The sequence below is a fragment of the Coptis chinensis genome, chromosome 7, assembly GCF_015680905.1.
Source record: "Coptis chinensis isolate HL-2020 chromosome 7, ASM1568090v1, whole genome shotgun sequence".
NCBI classification, from domain to species: Eukaryota; Viridiplantae; Streptophyta; class Magnoliopsida; order Ranunculales; family Ranunculaceae; genus Coptis; species Coptis chinensis.
This window is the reverse complement of record NC_141462.1, coordinates 48,023,466-48,041,397: the sequence shown is the minus strand read 5'-3', so window position 1 is coordinate 48,041,397 and position 17,932 is coordinate 48,023,466. Positions and strand designations below refer to the sequence as shown.

General features: G+C 36.6%; 1 protein-coding gene across 1 annotated transcript; it reads right to left on the bottom strand.

Annotated features, from left to right (window-relative positions):
- Positions 1-4,627: 4,627 nt before the first annotated feature.
- On the bottom strand, positions 4,628-12,561 carry LOC147487759 (Transport protein particle (TRAPP) component). The gene is made up of 6 exons (XM_086569856.1): positions 12,364-12,561; positions 10,857-10,927; positions 10,684-10,781; positions 10,496-10,595; positions 5,859-6,041; positions 4,628-5,010 (listed from the first exon to the last, which is right to left on the bottom strand). The coding sequence occupies exons 2-6, from the start codon at positions 10,911-10,913 to the stop codon at positions 4,888-4,890; spliced, it is 561 nt and encodes a 186-aa protein (XP_086425982.1). The 5' UTR covers positions 10,914-10,927; positions 12,364-12,561; the 3' UTR covers positions 4,628-4,887.
- Positions 12,562-17,932: the final 5,371 nt, after the last annotated feature.

The following is a 17,932-nucleotide window of genomic DNA, read 5'->3' as shown; positions in this document are numbered from 1 at the left end:
AGATCCGCGACCCGACTAGGTCTGCAGTCCAAGTATGATGATGTATGCGGCCAACTTAAAGATGCCCATGCTGAGATCGATACTTTGTTCCTTCCTCTATACATCTCTCAAAGCATATGATTACAATTCCCCTTTGCTCCTAGTACTGCGGCGATTTTGTTTTACAGAATGGCGGTGTACTATTTTCGTATAATTGTATTTATTCATATCTTTTGTGAAACGTTATCGAGTTAAGAATCTTCTCTAACATTTCGGATGATACGTATTATTCCTGCTAAATCAATTTACTCGAGAGGGACTACAACTGTTTGCCCCCGGTTGTGTTTCTAAGTTACGAGTCATGCCTAGCGTGATATCCCCCCAATTTCTTTTGTATGAACTGGCGTACTATGCCTAGTCCGGAGACAAGTGCTATTTGCCTTTAGTTTTGATTCGGACCAACGCAGCATGCCTAGTTTGGGGACAACTAATATTTGCCTCCAGCTTTGATTCAGACTGGCATATCATGCCTAATCCGGGGACAACCACTATCTGCCCCCTGCTTTGATTCGGACTGGCATACCATGCCTAGTCCGGGAACAACAATTATTTATCCCTTTTCTTTTTTGAAAACAAGTAAAAAGATCTAGATAATATCATTTTCCTTATATCTCATTTGCAACACACCATATCACTTTTCTGATAATCAACATCCTTTAATATTTTAATATGTCGTAAATGTGCTGTGTGCAATGTGATTGCACATACTTTAATATTCTTGGATTAGCTTGCCATGCTAAGTCCACGGACCAATAGTATTTGTCGCAAGTTTTAATTTGGAATGTCCATACCTAGTCCAAGGACAACTAATATCTGCCCTGAGTCTTTGATTCGGATCGGCATACCATGCCAAGTCCGGGGACCTTCGCCCCTATGTCTTTGATTCGGACTGGCGTACCATGCCAAGTCCGGGGACAACTATTATCTGCCCCCGAGTCTTTGATTCGAACTTGCGTACCATACCAAGTCCGAGGACAACTATTATCTACCCCCGAGTTTTTTATTCGGACTGGCGTACCATGCCGCGTCCAGGGATCTCCGCCCCAAGTCTTTGATTCAGACTGACATACCATGCCAAGTCCGGAAACAACTATTATATGCCCCGAGTGAAACATTCGTGTTGTATGTTGTATCGTATAATTTTGAGAATTAAAACTGTCAACTTTGTCATTTCATCCAATACTTTGCTTCACATATAGTTTGGTGTTTGGTCACCAGTTCTGTTATCTATCTCTGCTCCTACTGGATAATTCAATTTGTATATGCTCCATTAGCCCCTACGCCAATTACAAGGTATGTTGCTTCCCAGTTTGGACCCAACTGTTTTTCATTGGCTTCTGCAGTGTTCTCTCCTTATTATCTCTTCATTTAGTTAGGATTCCACTGCTCTAGATTTTGTATTCACCGACGGGTCGTCCACAGTTTACATGAAGCGGAATTGGGGTAGTATTACTCCCTCTGCCTTTCAGAACATCATTCACTGTGGCAAAGTAACTTGCTTATGCCGCAGACTTGTCCCATTTAATATCGTACCTCCCATTTCTTTGTGGGACGACTTCTATTGCATTGAATACTGGGGCGCGGACTCTACTACAACAACTGTGGTCACCACGATAATTGGGCCTACAAACACTAGCAATTCTATCCCCCTAGGGGTTCAATCATAATTCTGTTAAAGTCAAATAAATTATTTTTAGCATTTCTTAAGGCCAAGGTCTCTGTATGTATTTCATCTAGGGCACTACAAAACAATAAATCTACTAAGCTACCACAATCAATTAAAATTCGTTTGGTAAGATAGTACCTACTAGGAGAGTTATTACCACCAACGCTTCATCATGGGTAAGGCTGACCCTCTCCTTATTTTCTTAATGGTCTGTGGTATATAGTCCTCCCATCATATGTACTTCTCCAAATTATTTTAGGGTACGACTCCGCCGCCAAACTGGATATCCCTTCCTCACTTCTGGTTACAGACATATGTGCGCACTTCACTTCACTCCATTGACGCACTCCATTTCTAAATGCTATTACCGCAGTCTTCTCATCCAAGTATTCTACCTCCATATCTTCTGCCTTGCCTGCTGACATAGTCTCTCTGTGCTTCACCGTCTTCTTGTTTCACACAAAACAATGCCGAAATGTCCACCCATCTTTTCTTCTAATGGATCGGATCTAATGAGTAACAAATGCCTTCTCCAGATCATTGAAGCTCTTTATGCCCTCCGTTGGCAAACGGTAAAACCAATTCCAATTGGAAGTTCTCTTTAAGACTTGCCGGAAAAAGTACACCACAACCAACCAAACTTCTTATCTTGCCACCGTCCTAACTGCTGACAAATTGAATGTGTTGGAGATGGTGCACCAGATCCTCCTTTCCATCAAATATGTTGAACTAAGGTGAACAAATTGCTTGGGTACCTCCATCGCTCTTACCACCGCTACTAATAGGTTATGTCTCAACCCCGCTGCTGTCTGGTTCGCCACTCCCCGACTCTCTTTCTCTCTCTCGCATGTGTTGTACTTGTCACCCCATCTACAGCTCTACCATCTTTACTCAACTCCTTTTCCTCTCTTCTCATCTTCGTCACTCCCTTCTCTCCTCTAAACCTTTCATTTTCTCCTATCAAACAAACCTCCATCTCTTTCATTCTTTCCACAACAGTCAGATCTATTTCTCCTCCTACCGATTTTGTCTCTATTTCTCCTCCTACCAATTTTGTCTGGACTACCCCTTCTCCTCCATCGGCCGCCACGACCTCCATCTCTGCTTCTCTTCTTGTTTTCCTTTCGGTGATGTCCTACCTTCTCCTACCTCTACGGTTTCAACCGCGTGGTCATGGGTTAAGTTCCCGTAATTGTTATGACCTAATTTTTCCTCTTCTCTTTTGTGAGTTTCCCACTCTCCTCTCTTTTCTCTCTATTAGGTTTTTTTATCCCCTCTTATTCTAGGTCCTCCGCTCTGTACGCCTAACCCTTGATTTTTCTTTCATTCATCCACTCTGCTAGTCCCACGTGTTCTCAACTACGTGGCATACCTGTCCACTGCCTAGCCAATTATTCGATATCCTCTGCTCTATGGTTTCTATGTACTCCTCCCCTCTTTAGACTTTGTCCTAAAAACCCATTCATTCCTCCGGACCTATGAAGCCAATTAGGCTCAAACTAGACCGTAACAAGTAGTTCGTTTTACTTTATTAACAAACAACTTTTTCATTGAAACAAACTCTTGTCTCGATTTGGTGCAAAAATCTCATGGACTCTAAAGTTGTTTTAGAGCATTTTAGGACTAGTAAATTAAGCCGATCAGTAACTCTAATAACCCTGACATACTGGTGAAATTCTACTTACCTGATTAGAATGGTGTCCTAAATCAGTTGAGGAATCAGTTAACTGTTATAAATGAAACTCTTTTATGAAGAATTACCTGGTCTTCTCTCTCCCCTGTTATCTTGAACACTTCTGCTTCAAAAATTCTTCATTGCTACAGTTCTAACAATTGCCCTGATATGGCCTTTAACTTCTGCTAGATATGGTCATATGGCACCATATGAACTACATGCTCCCCCTTCTGCTGGATGGCATCAACTACAGGTATGCAATAATGCAAATGCTCCTTTTTGGTCGCGACAAATGTATTAAAGTTTGAATCTTAGTAATGTAGATTGAAGTGGCAGAAGCAACACTTAATCAAAATCTACTCTGTATAGAACCATAAAAGTCTCACCTTTATTGATGATCTCTCAATAATTCATAAACACAAATCACAACTAAACAACTGTCTGAAACCCTAACCATAAGCACTTATTTATAACAATCCTAAAAACAATAGACTAACAGTAACACACCACGTGGGCAACAACCAAAATCGAATAACTAAACTAGTGGGCTCTCGACTCTTGACCCATTGGGCTTGATTTGAACTATAGGCACCTGCCCGTAGAACGCATAGGAAATATAGGCGCACGCCCATGTTCTACATCACTTAGATATCTATGCAAGAGATAGCCTCAAGCGAGAATGAAAATATTAACATCTTAAGCTATCAATTATAACCATGACGATATGCAATGATGCCAAAAGCACAACACAATCCAACTATTGACCAGAACGTGTTATATAATTTGGGGCGGGATGGGTTGGGTTGGGTTGTGACAATTTCCGTAACAGGGCCTTTAACTTCTGCTAGATATGGTCATATGGCACTATATGAACTATTACATGCTCCCCCTTCTGCTGGATGGCATCAACTACAGGTATGCAATAATGCAAATGCTCCTTTTCAGTGGCGAAAAATGTATTAAAGTTTGAGTCTTAGATATCTATGCAAGCGAGAATGAAAACATCAACATCTTAAGCTATCATTTATAACCATGATGATATGCAATGAAGCCAAAAGCACAACACAACATAATCCAACTATTGACCAGTAGGTGTTATACAGACGGGTACGTTCAAATGATCAAATACCAAAACGAATTAGAAACCAAGAAACGAACTAATCCTCTATTGCTAAAGTTCAAAATACCAATGCCAACCCTGAAATGTCAGCATAAATCCTACATATCAACGTGTCTGGATTATAAACTTAAAGCCCGCAAAACTATGCACAATATATTGAATGCCGGAAAAATGGCAAGTATCACAAAATTTCATGGCATTTTGCACTATGATTGCATCTACTTCGCAAAGCCAGCATAGTGCCAACAAATTTAGGATGACAATATGGAATTTACCTCCAAAAAGTACAAGCAACGAGCAAACAGTCCTGTAAAGCTTCTTAGGTTCAGATTTAAGAAATTAAAGTGAGGTCATAAGCTACATATCCATATTAGCAAACTGTGGCAATTATTCGTCATCTTTGTAGGGGTATTCTTCTGGGACTTGCTTCAGAAGTTTCAACCGCAACTCATATGCATCATCTCCTCGCAGCATATCCCGAAGCCATGTGACTTCAGTTTTCATTGACACCTGGGTGAATTAAAGTACAGTGAAAGTAACTGTTACATTATGTACAAAAAAAATTAAAAAAAAAATAACATGAAAAAAAAAATACATGATACACAAGAACAGATGAGAATACTAATTTAATGGCAATAAGAAAACAACACATGACTTGAATTACATGAGCTGTGTTAGTAACTTATAATCCAATGTCATACCCTATTTCCAACTCAAAAAAGTCTTTGACTTTTCATTTAAGGGAAAATAAAGAAAGAGCAAGTGAGAATAGATATAACGAATAAAAATGGTAGGTAAATGAAGAATAGGGAATACATTCTGGTTTGGACAATATGAAATGTAAACCTAACAGACGCTTTGTTTAATCACATGTTTTTGGTGGTGAATGTGTTAGAATATCCTAAGAAGTATCTTAATTATTACTATTGTTACTATTGATCATTGACAGCATATTAATAATCCTATACAATTAGATTACTTTTCTTTTAATCGGCATACAATTACAGAAATTGATCAAACATAAATGCCATCCATACATGTGATCAATAAATAAAATGATATGTTCTTGTGCTCCACTATTTGCAATAACGTTCTTCCTTGCTTTTCATTAGATAAAACATACCAAACTGAATTACATGAATGAAAGCACTTGTATGATATCTAGAAGAAGACATAAAATCTTTTTTGCTTTATCCGTCACTTTGAATTCACAAAACTATATTATACATTAACCAGCCTTACCTTCCAAGTACAACAAAAGCAATTCACACTCATAAAACTACATGTGCAGCATAGTCAAGTGGAAGACAGGTATTCAATCTATTTTGATTTCATCATTTATAATACGAGGCACTCACCATCTCTAGGGCTCCTCTGATAACTCCGCTTAAGATGTTGCAATAGTAAAGACCTTGGCATGTATCAGGAAGCTCAACAAAGTCCACCAGAGGGTTATCCTCTAAAATAAGACTACAGCTTGTTCCATCCACATCCCAGTTGGTCACAGATGCAGTGACCCCCAAAAACATTTTGAATCCAACCTGTAAAAACCATATGATGAGGGAACGTGAAAACCAAACCTTTCATTATTTTTCATTACAGTGAGCCTAAATGTGTTAATAAGGAAGAAAAACAGTAAATTTTGAATAATAAAGTTCATTTGGAAACATTTCAGTATTTGTGATCTACAGAGCAAGTTTCACTTTTAAGATGACATCGTGCCCAAGCATTTTGTAGCATTCAATATCTCATCTACATGTATAAAATAGCCATGCTGCTAATTCCTCAAAGGAGAATTCCAGAATAATGCATAACATACTTTTTCGACCCCAAAAGCTTAAGTGTGACAAACAGAATGGTAGTACTCGACCAAGAAATTTATTTTGTTGTTTTTCCTGAACTAGAGCCAAAAAGTCCAGACAGTTGCAAACTGAGACAGGAATGTCTAGTATAATCAACCTTTACAGCTGACAGTACCTAACAAGTTATAACTAACATGTCAACAACGCAATATACATCGAGATATTACATTCTTATCAACATCACAATAGCTAAATGTCAAAAATACCTAAAGATACTTCATGATAATAATTCAATTGTCATCTTCTGCTCACTCCAAGACTAAGATAAGGTCTAGGACACTGGTGATGAGGTTAGTGAGCAAATGAGGCACAAGATAGTCAACATATACGTATAATTGTGCTCTCGAACAATGTACTTAATAACCATCACCCCAGACAATGCAGAACTGTCTGGGGTTCGTAGTGTGCTTATTTGGTGCAACACAGTTATCATGCATCTTTCCCTATCTACACCTTAGTGATTGTTCTACATTGCACATGACTTAACCAACATAATTTCTTACTTTAGTCAATCATCTAGTTCACAATTTCGCATTCACGGATTTTACAGGTTCCAAGAATCATGTAGATGACGTAATGTATACTTAATATGAAGGCAGATAACACTGTAAGTATAGGTATTTAAATGTCCTTTTCAGTTTTATTTTTCATCTAATATGTATTTTTTCAAATAATATGATCTGATTAGTGGGTCTAATGATCAATTAGTCCACTAACTGAAACTAGAAAAAGGGCACCTAAGCTGGCATGAGGAAATCAGCTGGTTTCTTAACCAGCAAGTTTCCTTAGCACTGAAGTTTTATTAGCAAGAAAGCAGCTGGACGGTCAAGCAACCTGAGAGAAGCCAGCTAATCTCAAGCTTCACCAATCACAATATTGACAATAGTTTTTTAAATATGTGAGACACTTAGTGGCCAAGTAATCAATTTCCAGAAAAGGACAAAGATTGCAACCAAGAGCTCGAATCTGAATTGAATACAGGTTTGAAGACTTCAAGGTCAATAAATCTGTTCTTAGGCCTATACAAGGTACTCTTGCTCTTTATTGAGGGACAGGAGGAGGAAAACTTCTCAGCAAGAATACTCATTGTAGTCCTGAGAGTTCTAGAGAGAGGGATTCTCTAGAACTTGGCAATACCAAGGTTCGGAAAAACCAATTGGTAACATTGAAAAAGTTATTTTGCTGTTATTCCAAGTGAATTAAACTCTTGTTATAGATTTCTTTACAAAATCATTTAGTTTCTTAATTTCTGGTCTACCTAAGATTAGATCATATTGTTATAGATTAAACTCTTGTTATAGATTAAATAATGCCTCTAGAGTAGAAAAGTTTAGACCCATTGCCTTATGTAACACCATTTACAAGTGCATGTCTAAAGTTATCACAAATAGATTAAAACTGGTTATTAATGACTTGGTTTATGCCAATCAATCAGCTTTCATCCCTGGCAGGTCCATCCAGGATAATATCTTACTTTCTCATGAAATTCTGCGAGGATATGACAGGAAGCATGGTACCCCACATTGCTCTATAAAGGTGGACATAAGGAAGGCCTATGTTATGGTTAGTTGGGAGACAATCCAAGCTATGCTGAAGATTTTCAAGTTCCCTCCTATGTGCAAATGGATCCAGATGTGTATCTCTACCCTATCTTATTCAGTTATGATTAATGGAGCAGCGGAAGGGTTCTTCTCAGGTGCCCGAGGATTGCGTCAAGGAGATCCAATGTCACCATACTTGTTTGTGTTGGTCATGGAGATCCTCAGTTGTGTACTATTACGGAACATCAATGAAAAAAGTGAAAGCAGTTCTATACTTGTAGTAAAGGAATGTCTGTTGGAGTTCGGGAAGGCTACTGGCCTACGTATCAACACTCACAAGACTACCCTTCTAGCTGGAGCTCTCAACAACCAGGACGCACTAGCCCTAGCATCTATCTTAGGAGTTGAGCTGGTTAAGCATCCGGTGCGTTATTTGGGCCTTCCTTTGATTTTAGGAAGGTTGGGCATAAGAGAATGCCAACCTTTGATTGAAAGAGTTACGCAAAAGGTGAAAGATTGGAAAGCTAGACAATTATCTCATGCAGGGAAGGTTATGTTGATTAAGTCAGTCCTCTTATCTCTCCACATATTCTGAGCCAGAACCTTTATTTTGCTTAAGACAGTCCTGGAGAATGTGGAGAAAATTTGTGCGAGTTTCTTATGGTCCAATGACAGTATGCGGAAAGTCTTTCATCATGCCAGTTGGAGTACTATTAGCAAATCAAAAGATGAAGGAGGTCTTGGGTTTACAAACATATCTAGATGGGATAGAGGAGCTAATTGTGGACTTGTTTACAAGGTGGCTATCAAAGAAGAAAGTATATGGGTGGACTGGACATGGAAAGAACATATCAAACAACAACTTTTCTGGACAATGCAAGTGCCGAAGGATTGCTCTTGGTCGAGAAACATTCTTGAAGCACGTGTAGACGCAATGAAGCTTATCAAGTACTCAGTTGTCAATGGTGACAATATTCTTTTATGGCATGACATTTGGTGTGGCAGCTCTCCTCTTTTACTGAATCCCGAGGCCTTATCCGCATGGCAATTGCCAAAAAATGCCAAGGTCAGTTGCTTAATCAAAAATGGTCACTGGTATTCTCATGTACTTTGACTGCCTTCATCAGCACTCAAGGAAGCAATTCTATCAACTAGTATCAACAGGTACCTTGCACATGACAAAATAGTATTGACTCCACACAGAGTGGAGCTTATACTTCTAGTAGTGCTTATGAAGTCTTCGATTCTATAAGAAACAAAGTGAGATGGAATAGGTTTGTGTGGGGGAAATGGGTATTGCCAAAGCATTCTTTTATTTGTTGGCAGCTCTTCTCTAACAGCATACCTACACAAGACCGAATGGTGCAAAAGAAAGTTCTAAATCACTCAGAATGTTGCCTTTGCAATAATAGTAGAGAACACTCCAAGCATCTCTTTTTCGAATGCCCTTACTCCCTGCAGATCCTCTCGAAGATAAAACTTCTGCTTGGCATCTCAACTGATGAAAGAAATGCGAATCGAGAATGGTCATCTATCATTCGACTGTGCAAAGGTAATGATCTTGGCGAAATATACAAAGTCTACCTGTGTGCTGCAGTGGATGTAATCTAGAAAGAAAGAAATGGGTGTCGATTTCAAGGTATCTCTAAGACTGTCGATACAGGGTACAATAAACTGGCAAGAGATCTTAAAAACTACTTGCTGGTTTTGAAGCCTGAGATCAAAGATACAACAGCTGCTAGGACTTTATGTACCCAAATTGGTATCCCAATGCAACTTAAACCAACTGGTCACAACAATTGCTCGTGGTTCCCCCCTCGTGAACACAGAGTAAAGCTAAACACAGATGGAAGTCTGAGCAGCAAAGGCACTGGACATGGAGGGACGATAAGGGACGAATTTGGCAATGTAGTTGTGGCATTTACAGGTAGTGAAGGAATGCAATCTGTTATATTCCAAGAACTACTAGCTATAAAAATTGGACTTGAAAGGTGCCTTCAGGAGGGGTATTTGAAAGTTGAAGTGGTATCTGATGCATTAAGAGCCATTCAAGCTATAAACAAGTAAGAAAAGCTGCCATGGTATTGCTTAGACCTTGTCACAGCCATCCAAAGCTTGAGCCTCTCCTTCGAGTTCATTTATTTTGGTCATGTATTCAGAGAAACTAATCAAGCAGCAGATCACTTAGCCGCTCTTAGTCAGGCAGATGATGTAAGTTTATGCAATTTTGTACCTCCCCTTAACTGTACCCTTCAGAACATTGTAGAAGAGGACGCACAAGGGAAAGTCTATGTAAGAACATTTTAATGTTAATTTAATACAGGTGAGGGTCCGCCTAACCCAAGCTTAATTATAAAAAAAAAAAAAAAAAAAAAATAGATCATATTATTGACTGCATCACCTTTTTCTTCCTGCAATATTGTTTCATTTAACTCGTATTCTTGACAATTTCTGATATATGATAACATCCTTTATGCATGCATCTATAGTCTCTACTAATAATGTCAACTATAATCACTTATAAAATAAAGGCAAAATTAACGGGGAACCCTAGGAGGCTAAGAATTGAGAAAAATGATAATTGATCCACACCTTTGCAATTACTTCAGCTGTCTCCTTGAAGTTGACACATCTAGAGACATTAGACTTTGCTAAAAACTCATCAACCAGACGTATTCCAATATTATAACCCCTGCGCAGCAGAAAGAACACTTGAATGAATTAAGTTGGTTAGTAGTTATTATATATTAGTGGGTCAGTTAAAAAAAAAAAAATTGTACATAAGATCGAGCTGCTTGTTGACTTCGTCAACCTCCTCGAGATCTGTAAGTAGCTGCCTCACTATCGCTCCGTAAGTTAACGTGAACAACTCCGCATTCTGCACCAATAAAGCACAACAAACACAATCATTAAAAAAAATTCGAGATCGAAATGACTGAAATAATTTTCTTACCACACGTTCGACATTGGCAAAAACTGCATCTCCTGACCTTGGTGCTAATGGAGCCATCTCTTTCCTGGAATCTGTAATCGAAAAACGGAATATCGGGGTATTTGTAGGATATAATATAATCCAGTGGAACGTGGGGTGCGATCCAGTGGAATATTATTATCATTTTATGACAATTATTATCATTCTCTGAATACAGCCTCTCAAGGGTTAGGTGTCTCTCGTAGTCCCGATTTCTACGTGGCGCCCTATCAATAGGCCTATTCTCAAGAATGTGTAACACTACAAAATATGCAGCAATTACACAAAGGTATGCAGCTATTTCGCAATCATCCATGTTCCTACGACATAATCAAAACATACAATTTCATATAATATATATCAGAAAGTTCATGAATTAGTATCAGAAGAGAAAGCATTATTTCCCGGGAGGCATATTAAATCATAAGTAAGATAAATTGCATTTTGCTTATGATGTTCATGCTGAGATAATAAATAAATAACATCTTTAAATATGAGAACAAATATAGTGCCTAAAAGAGGACAACAACAACAAAGAAACAGAATCTATTTCTTCATAACCAACTAATCACATGCTTAGCAGCACACCTATTCATTCCCACTACCAATGTCATAGTCTACCCATATTCAAAAACTTCTGCCATTCACCCAATTCAAAATAATATATACTCAATAAATTGATGAAAGACTAAGGAAGAGCACTGATTTAATTTATGGCTAGCATTTGCAATACAAGCATTTCCAATCCCTTGGTGCTCTTTAAAATCGGACATTCGGACGATATAGGTTGTATATATTCTTGACTACAGCTTTAGTTGAGCATGTTGCATCTTAAAATGTTATACTAGGTGTTCGACATGGGCTACTTAGCGTGAGTTTGTAGAGAATGATTGGGATGCTAATGTGTGGATCAAGGTGGTCTATTTCTTGGCGAAACACTACAATCAACTTTACAGTGCAAAATCTTCAGCACTCGAAATGCTCCAACATGTTTTATTCAGACACAAAAACATGCAACCTAAACACTGACATTAGAAAATGCTATTTAACATTTGCAATTCAAGTATCCAAACTGATATTTCACATTTTGAACATTAAAAATAATACCTTGAACCTCCCTTCGCAAGTCTTATACAGATTTCCACAGCATTATGATTTAAAACACTATTGATCAACATCTTATAATCTAACCATTTGCATAATTGTCTTAAGAAAATCTCACCATCCTAAAACAAAAAAATTAATAACTTTACTAATTACCCACAACTCCATTTCCAAATAAAGAATCAAGGTAATAGCTTTTAAAACCAAACCAAACAAGAGATGAAATTGTTTTTGCCTCCATAAGGTAAGATTACTTCCTTAAATCGCGATAAGAAGTAAATGATTCAAAACTCGACCAATTGATGCAGAGGCAGTAAAAGAAAAAAAAAATATACAAATCCAAAAACGGAAAAAAAACAAAAAAATAGTAAAGATAGATCGATACCTTATGGTGTTGAAGCTTGGTGAAGAAAAACCAGAGATGAGACTTGAGAGGAAGATGGGGTAGCTGTTGGAATGCCGTTGTCTGTCTCGTTTTTTTTTCTTTTTTCTTTTTTCTCGTTTTTCTCTTTTCCTTTCCGTAAACGCCCCCAAAAATATAGGGAAAAGGTGGACCACATCTCTTTTCCTTTCCTTTCCACATACTTTCCATCAAAACAAACCGGCCTTATATATATACTAGAATTTAACCCGTGGCTATGCCACTCGAGTCATTATTGGTGAATCTAGCAAAATAAAATCGTGTCAATTTATTATTCTAACTCCAATTTTATTGGGAAAAAATCAAGAGTGTTTCTACTACTTTTTTACATTTAATTAAATTGAACTATTGTATGTCATACATACTCAATTTCACACGGCAATATGCCCATAAGTGATGCACCCACAAGTGCTTCAAATCTCATGTTATTGCAACAGACTAATGTGTTTCACACAGTTGCGAAACCTCAACCCAAGAATAAACAACATGCCTCACACGATCCAAGAATAAACATGATGCATGATCATTCTAATAAAACCAATGACTCAACAATTAGTAAGGTATATCTTTGAGGTCATGCAATCATTTTTTATAGTTTAACGGCAGCAGAGCATGTACAAACCTTCAATTTCAATATTGATAATGTGGATTTTCACTTACAACAATTAGTCTCATGGATATAAATCCCATAAATAACTAAAACATATCCACCTAATTCAATAGAAAAAACTTGAAAAAATAAAGTTAACATTTTGATTAAAACATGAGCACATATTCTGACACATACAACACTTTTAGAAAATGTAAGAACTAAGTATGTGAGAAAGAAAATAAAAGAAAAAAATACATTCAAGAGGAGCATTTTCTAGGTTTCATAATATCTATTATAACAAAATATAGTTATTGTCTCAATATATGACCAAAAAAATCAGGTTGTCATCGTTGGCAGAATTGGCATGATGTGTGCATTTGGTTTTCTTTCATAAAAATCTGTCACTCAAGTGTTTGTGACAAAAACGAACTATTTATTAGAAATCAATGATACAACACTATCATTGCAACTAATAACAAAATCTCATATAATTGCAATTATAGTTTGTAACCATTATCAAATAATTTCAAACAGTCGAAGTCAAGACTCTTGGGAAAACAAATATCAAGTGATTGCTTAAGCATTATGGTATATCAATGTACATAGTCATATGCATGTGCTAGCTTCAAGTACTAACATGCCTAACACTATACGTTCAAAGGTCCTTAAGCAGAGACAGTGATGAGTAATAAAAATCTAAAATAATATATTATGTCAAAATCATTAAAATCGGAAGTTCAAAACTATAGATCATCAAAGATTTACCAAAACAAAAGGGAACATACTGAATTTTATAGTTGTGCATATTGCTTGCCTACAATAATTTGAATTTGAGTAGATCGATTTATGCAAGTACCAAAATCAGTAGGAACGAAAAAGAAAAATTTACTTGAAATACCAAAATAAGTAGGAAGAAGAACATATAAGTGCCTAACAATAATTCTCTAAAACATTTCTCTATAAATGATACATATTAAGTAGAGAAAAGATAGTGGTAATACTCATGATGACATGGTACTTGCCGAATTTGAAAGTTGACCTTTGTTATTGTAGTTTGTGTTTGAGTTAAATGTTCGTGTTAGGCAAGCTAATACTTGGAGGAATATGCCACATTCACCTAGCTAATTTTTCAATAGAGTATATATGGGACTTCTAGAAAACTAATCCAACCAATTCAATAATCAACAGATTCATTAGAAAAGTAAAATACTTATAAAATTATGTCAGCTGTACCTCCAATTCATTTTTTCGACTTTTGTAAAATTAAATATATATAGACATAGAGTTTTACTGGAACTAAACCGGCCATAAAGCTACATGATAAAATGGGTAGTAAAAATTTCAATGCATTCACTCTAGAACACTAATACAAATAAATTTAGAAAATTGAACATAGTGTCACAACACTAGCTAAAATTGATATTCAACTATGTGCTCTGCTCAGTTTCAATATGGCTGAGTTCCTTTCCTCTCTCAATCCTTACTCGCTTTTTAAAAAATAATAATAATGTTATAATTTAGTATGCAACCGAGACAATTCCCAAAATAGTAAACTACAATTCTTTCAATTACACATGATTAAACAAAGAGAATTGAAAAAAAATATATTTGAAGATCAAAGAACTACAAAGAGAGTACCCGTTATCTCCACCATTTGAAAAAGGTTATTGAATAAGTATTAAAAGAGTTGAATTTGGAGTGTTTTTTTTTGGCGTGAAGAAAAGGAAATATAGGGTATTTTTTTTTTTTTTTTTTTTACCTTAAACTAATGATTGCGTCTGGAGATCCTTGTGCTCGAACATGAGAGGGCGAGAAGGAGTGTGCCACCAAGGTGCTAGCTTATTGGTTAGAAAGAAGAAAGGGTTGGCGAACTCGTGAGGAAGAGGAAAAAGTGAAAGAAAGAAAGGGTTTTCCATTCTTTTCATTTTGGCGATTTTTTTCTTTTTTATTTACAGTTTTTCTTTTGGGAATTTTTAATAAGTGGGACTCTGATTAAAAGAAAGTGGTTCATGGACGTAGGATCTCCCAAAACTATTTTCTCCCTGACCACTTAATATAAACATATAAAAAACCAAGCTGCTTTATTATATAGATATATATGGTTGCGATAAGGGAGTAATATATGGTTGGAAGACTGGAGCTGCTACATGGAAAGAGTATGATCTGAGTGGTCCTCCTGTGGCCTATATATCTAATATTTGTTGTTGTTGGCTATAAGGCTGGAAATGGTATGGGATGCGACTCGAATTCGACCATATCCGAATCCATTTTAAGAGATATGATTTATATGTTTGTGACTAGAATCCGACCCGAATATCTGAAAACCTGAATCATTTTAACAAGATTTATATTTTGATGCCTAAAAATTAATTTATATCTTACATTTATATATGAAAATCATTAAAATAGTGTATTTTTTGGTGTTTTTTAATAGAGATGGAAATCCGAAATCCGACCCGAATGCGGATGGATCCAAATATGGTAAAGAGTTTTGAGTGAGAATCCAACCCGAACCCGCTCCATTTCCAGCCCTAATGTTGGCGCTTATTTTGAATAAGTACGTGTTTTTTAGTAAAATTGGGAAAAATGTCTGTTCTGTATCCTGTGCTCTATCTACATGGAGCTTTGTTTCAATGATTTGCATGATTTCCAGAATAATAGCTTCTAAGTTTCATGGCTTAATTTTTCTGGTATTACAAACACCAATAGCTTCTTAGAATTTGAAAAGATGGTGCTTATACCTACAAGGAAGAAGTACAATGTTTCAGTTTGGAAGCCGAGTTTGATGTATCAGAAAATGGCTGCTCTATCTAGATTTCATTGTCTAGCATGTGAAATTTGCAATTCAGATGGAATTCAGTATGTGAACCAAGCAAAACCATGCATTGGCTTAAGTAACTGGTTGATAATAGGTATAAGAAGCCTTCTTCCTAGATGACGTGTTGAACAAATCTGCAATTCACTCGTCAACAACAGGTCAACAGTTCAGAGACTCGGACTTCTTTGAAACCAGAATTGAAGTAGCCTGGGCAAGATAGTTCATAGAAGCAACAAAGGCACAAAGCAATATGAGTCTTAAGTTGGAAACAGCGCCCGACTATTAATTAAATTCATCAAAACATGACACCTAAAACTTTTTGGTTGAAGTTTAAATATGAATTGAGAAAAACACATAAACATGAAGCTCCTCGAAATACATTTTCTCAATTCATATTTTCAAGAAAAACAACTATACAAGTATAAGGTGGTTGAAATGTTTGTAGTAAATACATTGGATTACAAAAAATAAAGAAATGTTAATAGCAATATGTAACGTATGAGCAGTCTGCAATCCCATAATTCCCTTTCTTGTTTCTTCAAGATGTTAACAACCCTCATAGAATCCAAGGCCACTTCCACCTTCAATGGTTTGTAGCCCGACACCCTTGCGCACCGAAGTTCACGATATATGACAGACCTTGGACCACTAGCTCCAGTGTAAGCTAACACTACTCTGCCATCAGGATCTCTTATGATCCTTCCCTATTCCACATTTCCACATCTATTCTCTGATATACACCCCTCCATATAATCCAAACCTAAAGTACCTAGGAAATGGTGGTAACCTTTCACTACACCATCACAGGATATTTGCAACACGCACCTTTTTTGCTTTGCAACGCTTATTTAGCATTAGCAAGTTACCAACGCTCTATAAGCGTTAGCAATATTGTAAAACGTTACTTTATTTCGGTGAATTTCAGGAATTAATTGCTAACGCTTAAAAAGCGTTTGAGAAGTGTTACAAATTAGAAATATAAAACATAACTTTACTTTCTCTCTCCTCTCTCTCACCGCCGCTACACTCTAATCTCCTCCCTCTCTCTCTCTGCCCACACACACTCCACCAACTCTAAACCGTGAGGGCTTAAACTTTCTTCCGCAATTCAACCCAAACTTTAAGAGATCAGTGTGTGTGCAACCAAACTTCTGCAGCCCACTCTCGTTCTCGCTCTTCAAATTAATCCCAATCCCATTTCTAGTCATTTGTTTTTTGGTTTTAAATTTATGCATTCTTGAAGAAATATTTGTGGTTTTGTTTTGTATCATTTGAACAAGCGTTTGTTAAGAGATTTTGTCAAGTAACCAGAAACTTCAATGAAGAAATTCTGTAAGCTATCTTCCTAATCGTATGTTTTTGTTCGTTATAATTTCCTTTCCTTTTCTCATATTCGCTATGTCTACTTGTTAAATCTTTCTTGGTTTAATAGATTGTTTGGAAAAGACTATTTTTTTTTTGTTTATGTATTTAGTGATATTGTTGTTTTAATTCTATTCTCTGTATACTTGAATGACTGTAAATTTTAAACTTTAAGAGATCAGGTTGTGTTCTTCTCGTTTCGTGCTTCACAAGATCTTCTGATTCCTTTTTCGATTTTCTTCATTCTCATCTTGTAAGAATTTCGAGTTTATACTTGAAATTTTCTGGTGTTTGATCTATGTTTGTCATCACACTCCTACTCCTCCGAGTAAATCTTAGTAGACTTCTTGCCAATTAAGTTTGAGATGTGACAAGCCTTGGACCTCTTGCATGCGAGATGGGGAGTATGTTTTTGGCGTGGCCCATATTTATGCATCGTTTAATGACACTTTCATTGTAAGTATTAGGTCATTTAATTACATTCATTCGTTTCTAGATAATTGAGAGTTGAAATGTGTTTGTTTGAACTGCATCATGTTACTGATTTCTCTAGAAGGGAAACCATGGTTCGGATTACTGGTACGGCATCATCAATGTTTTATTATTATCTTATTTGATCTTTAATAGTTTTATTAGGCATGTGGTCTTATTGCTGAGATTTACAGTAATTTAATGGAATGTAGTTATCGTAATATATATATATCTATACACATACATATTTGAATTGAATTGCAATGTTAATGCTGCTGTGCAAAATGGAA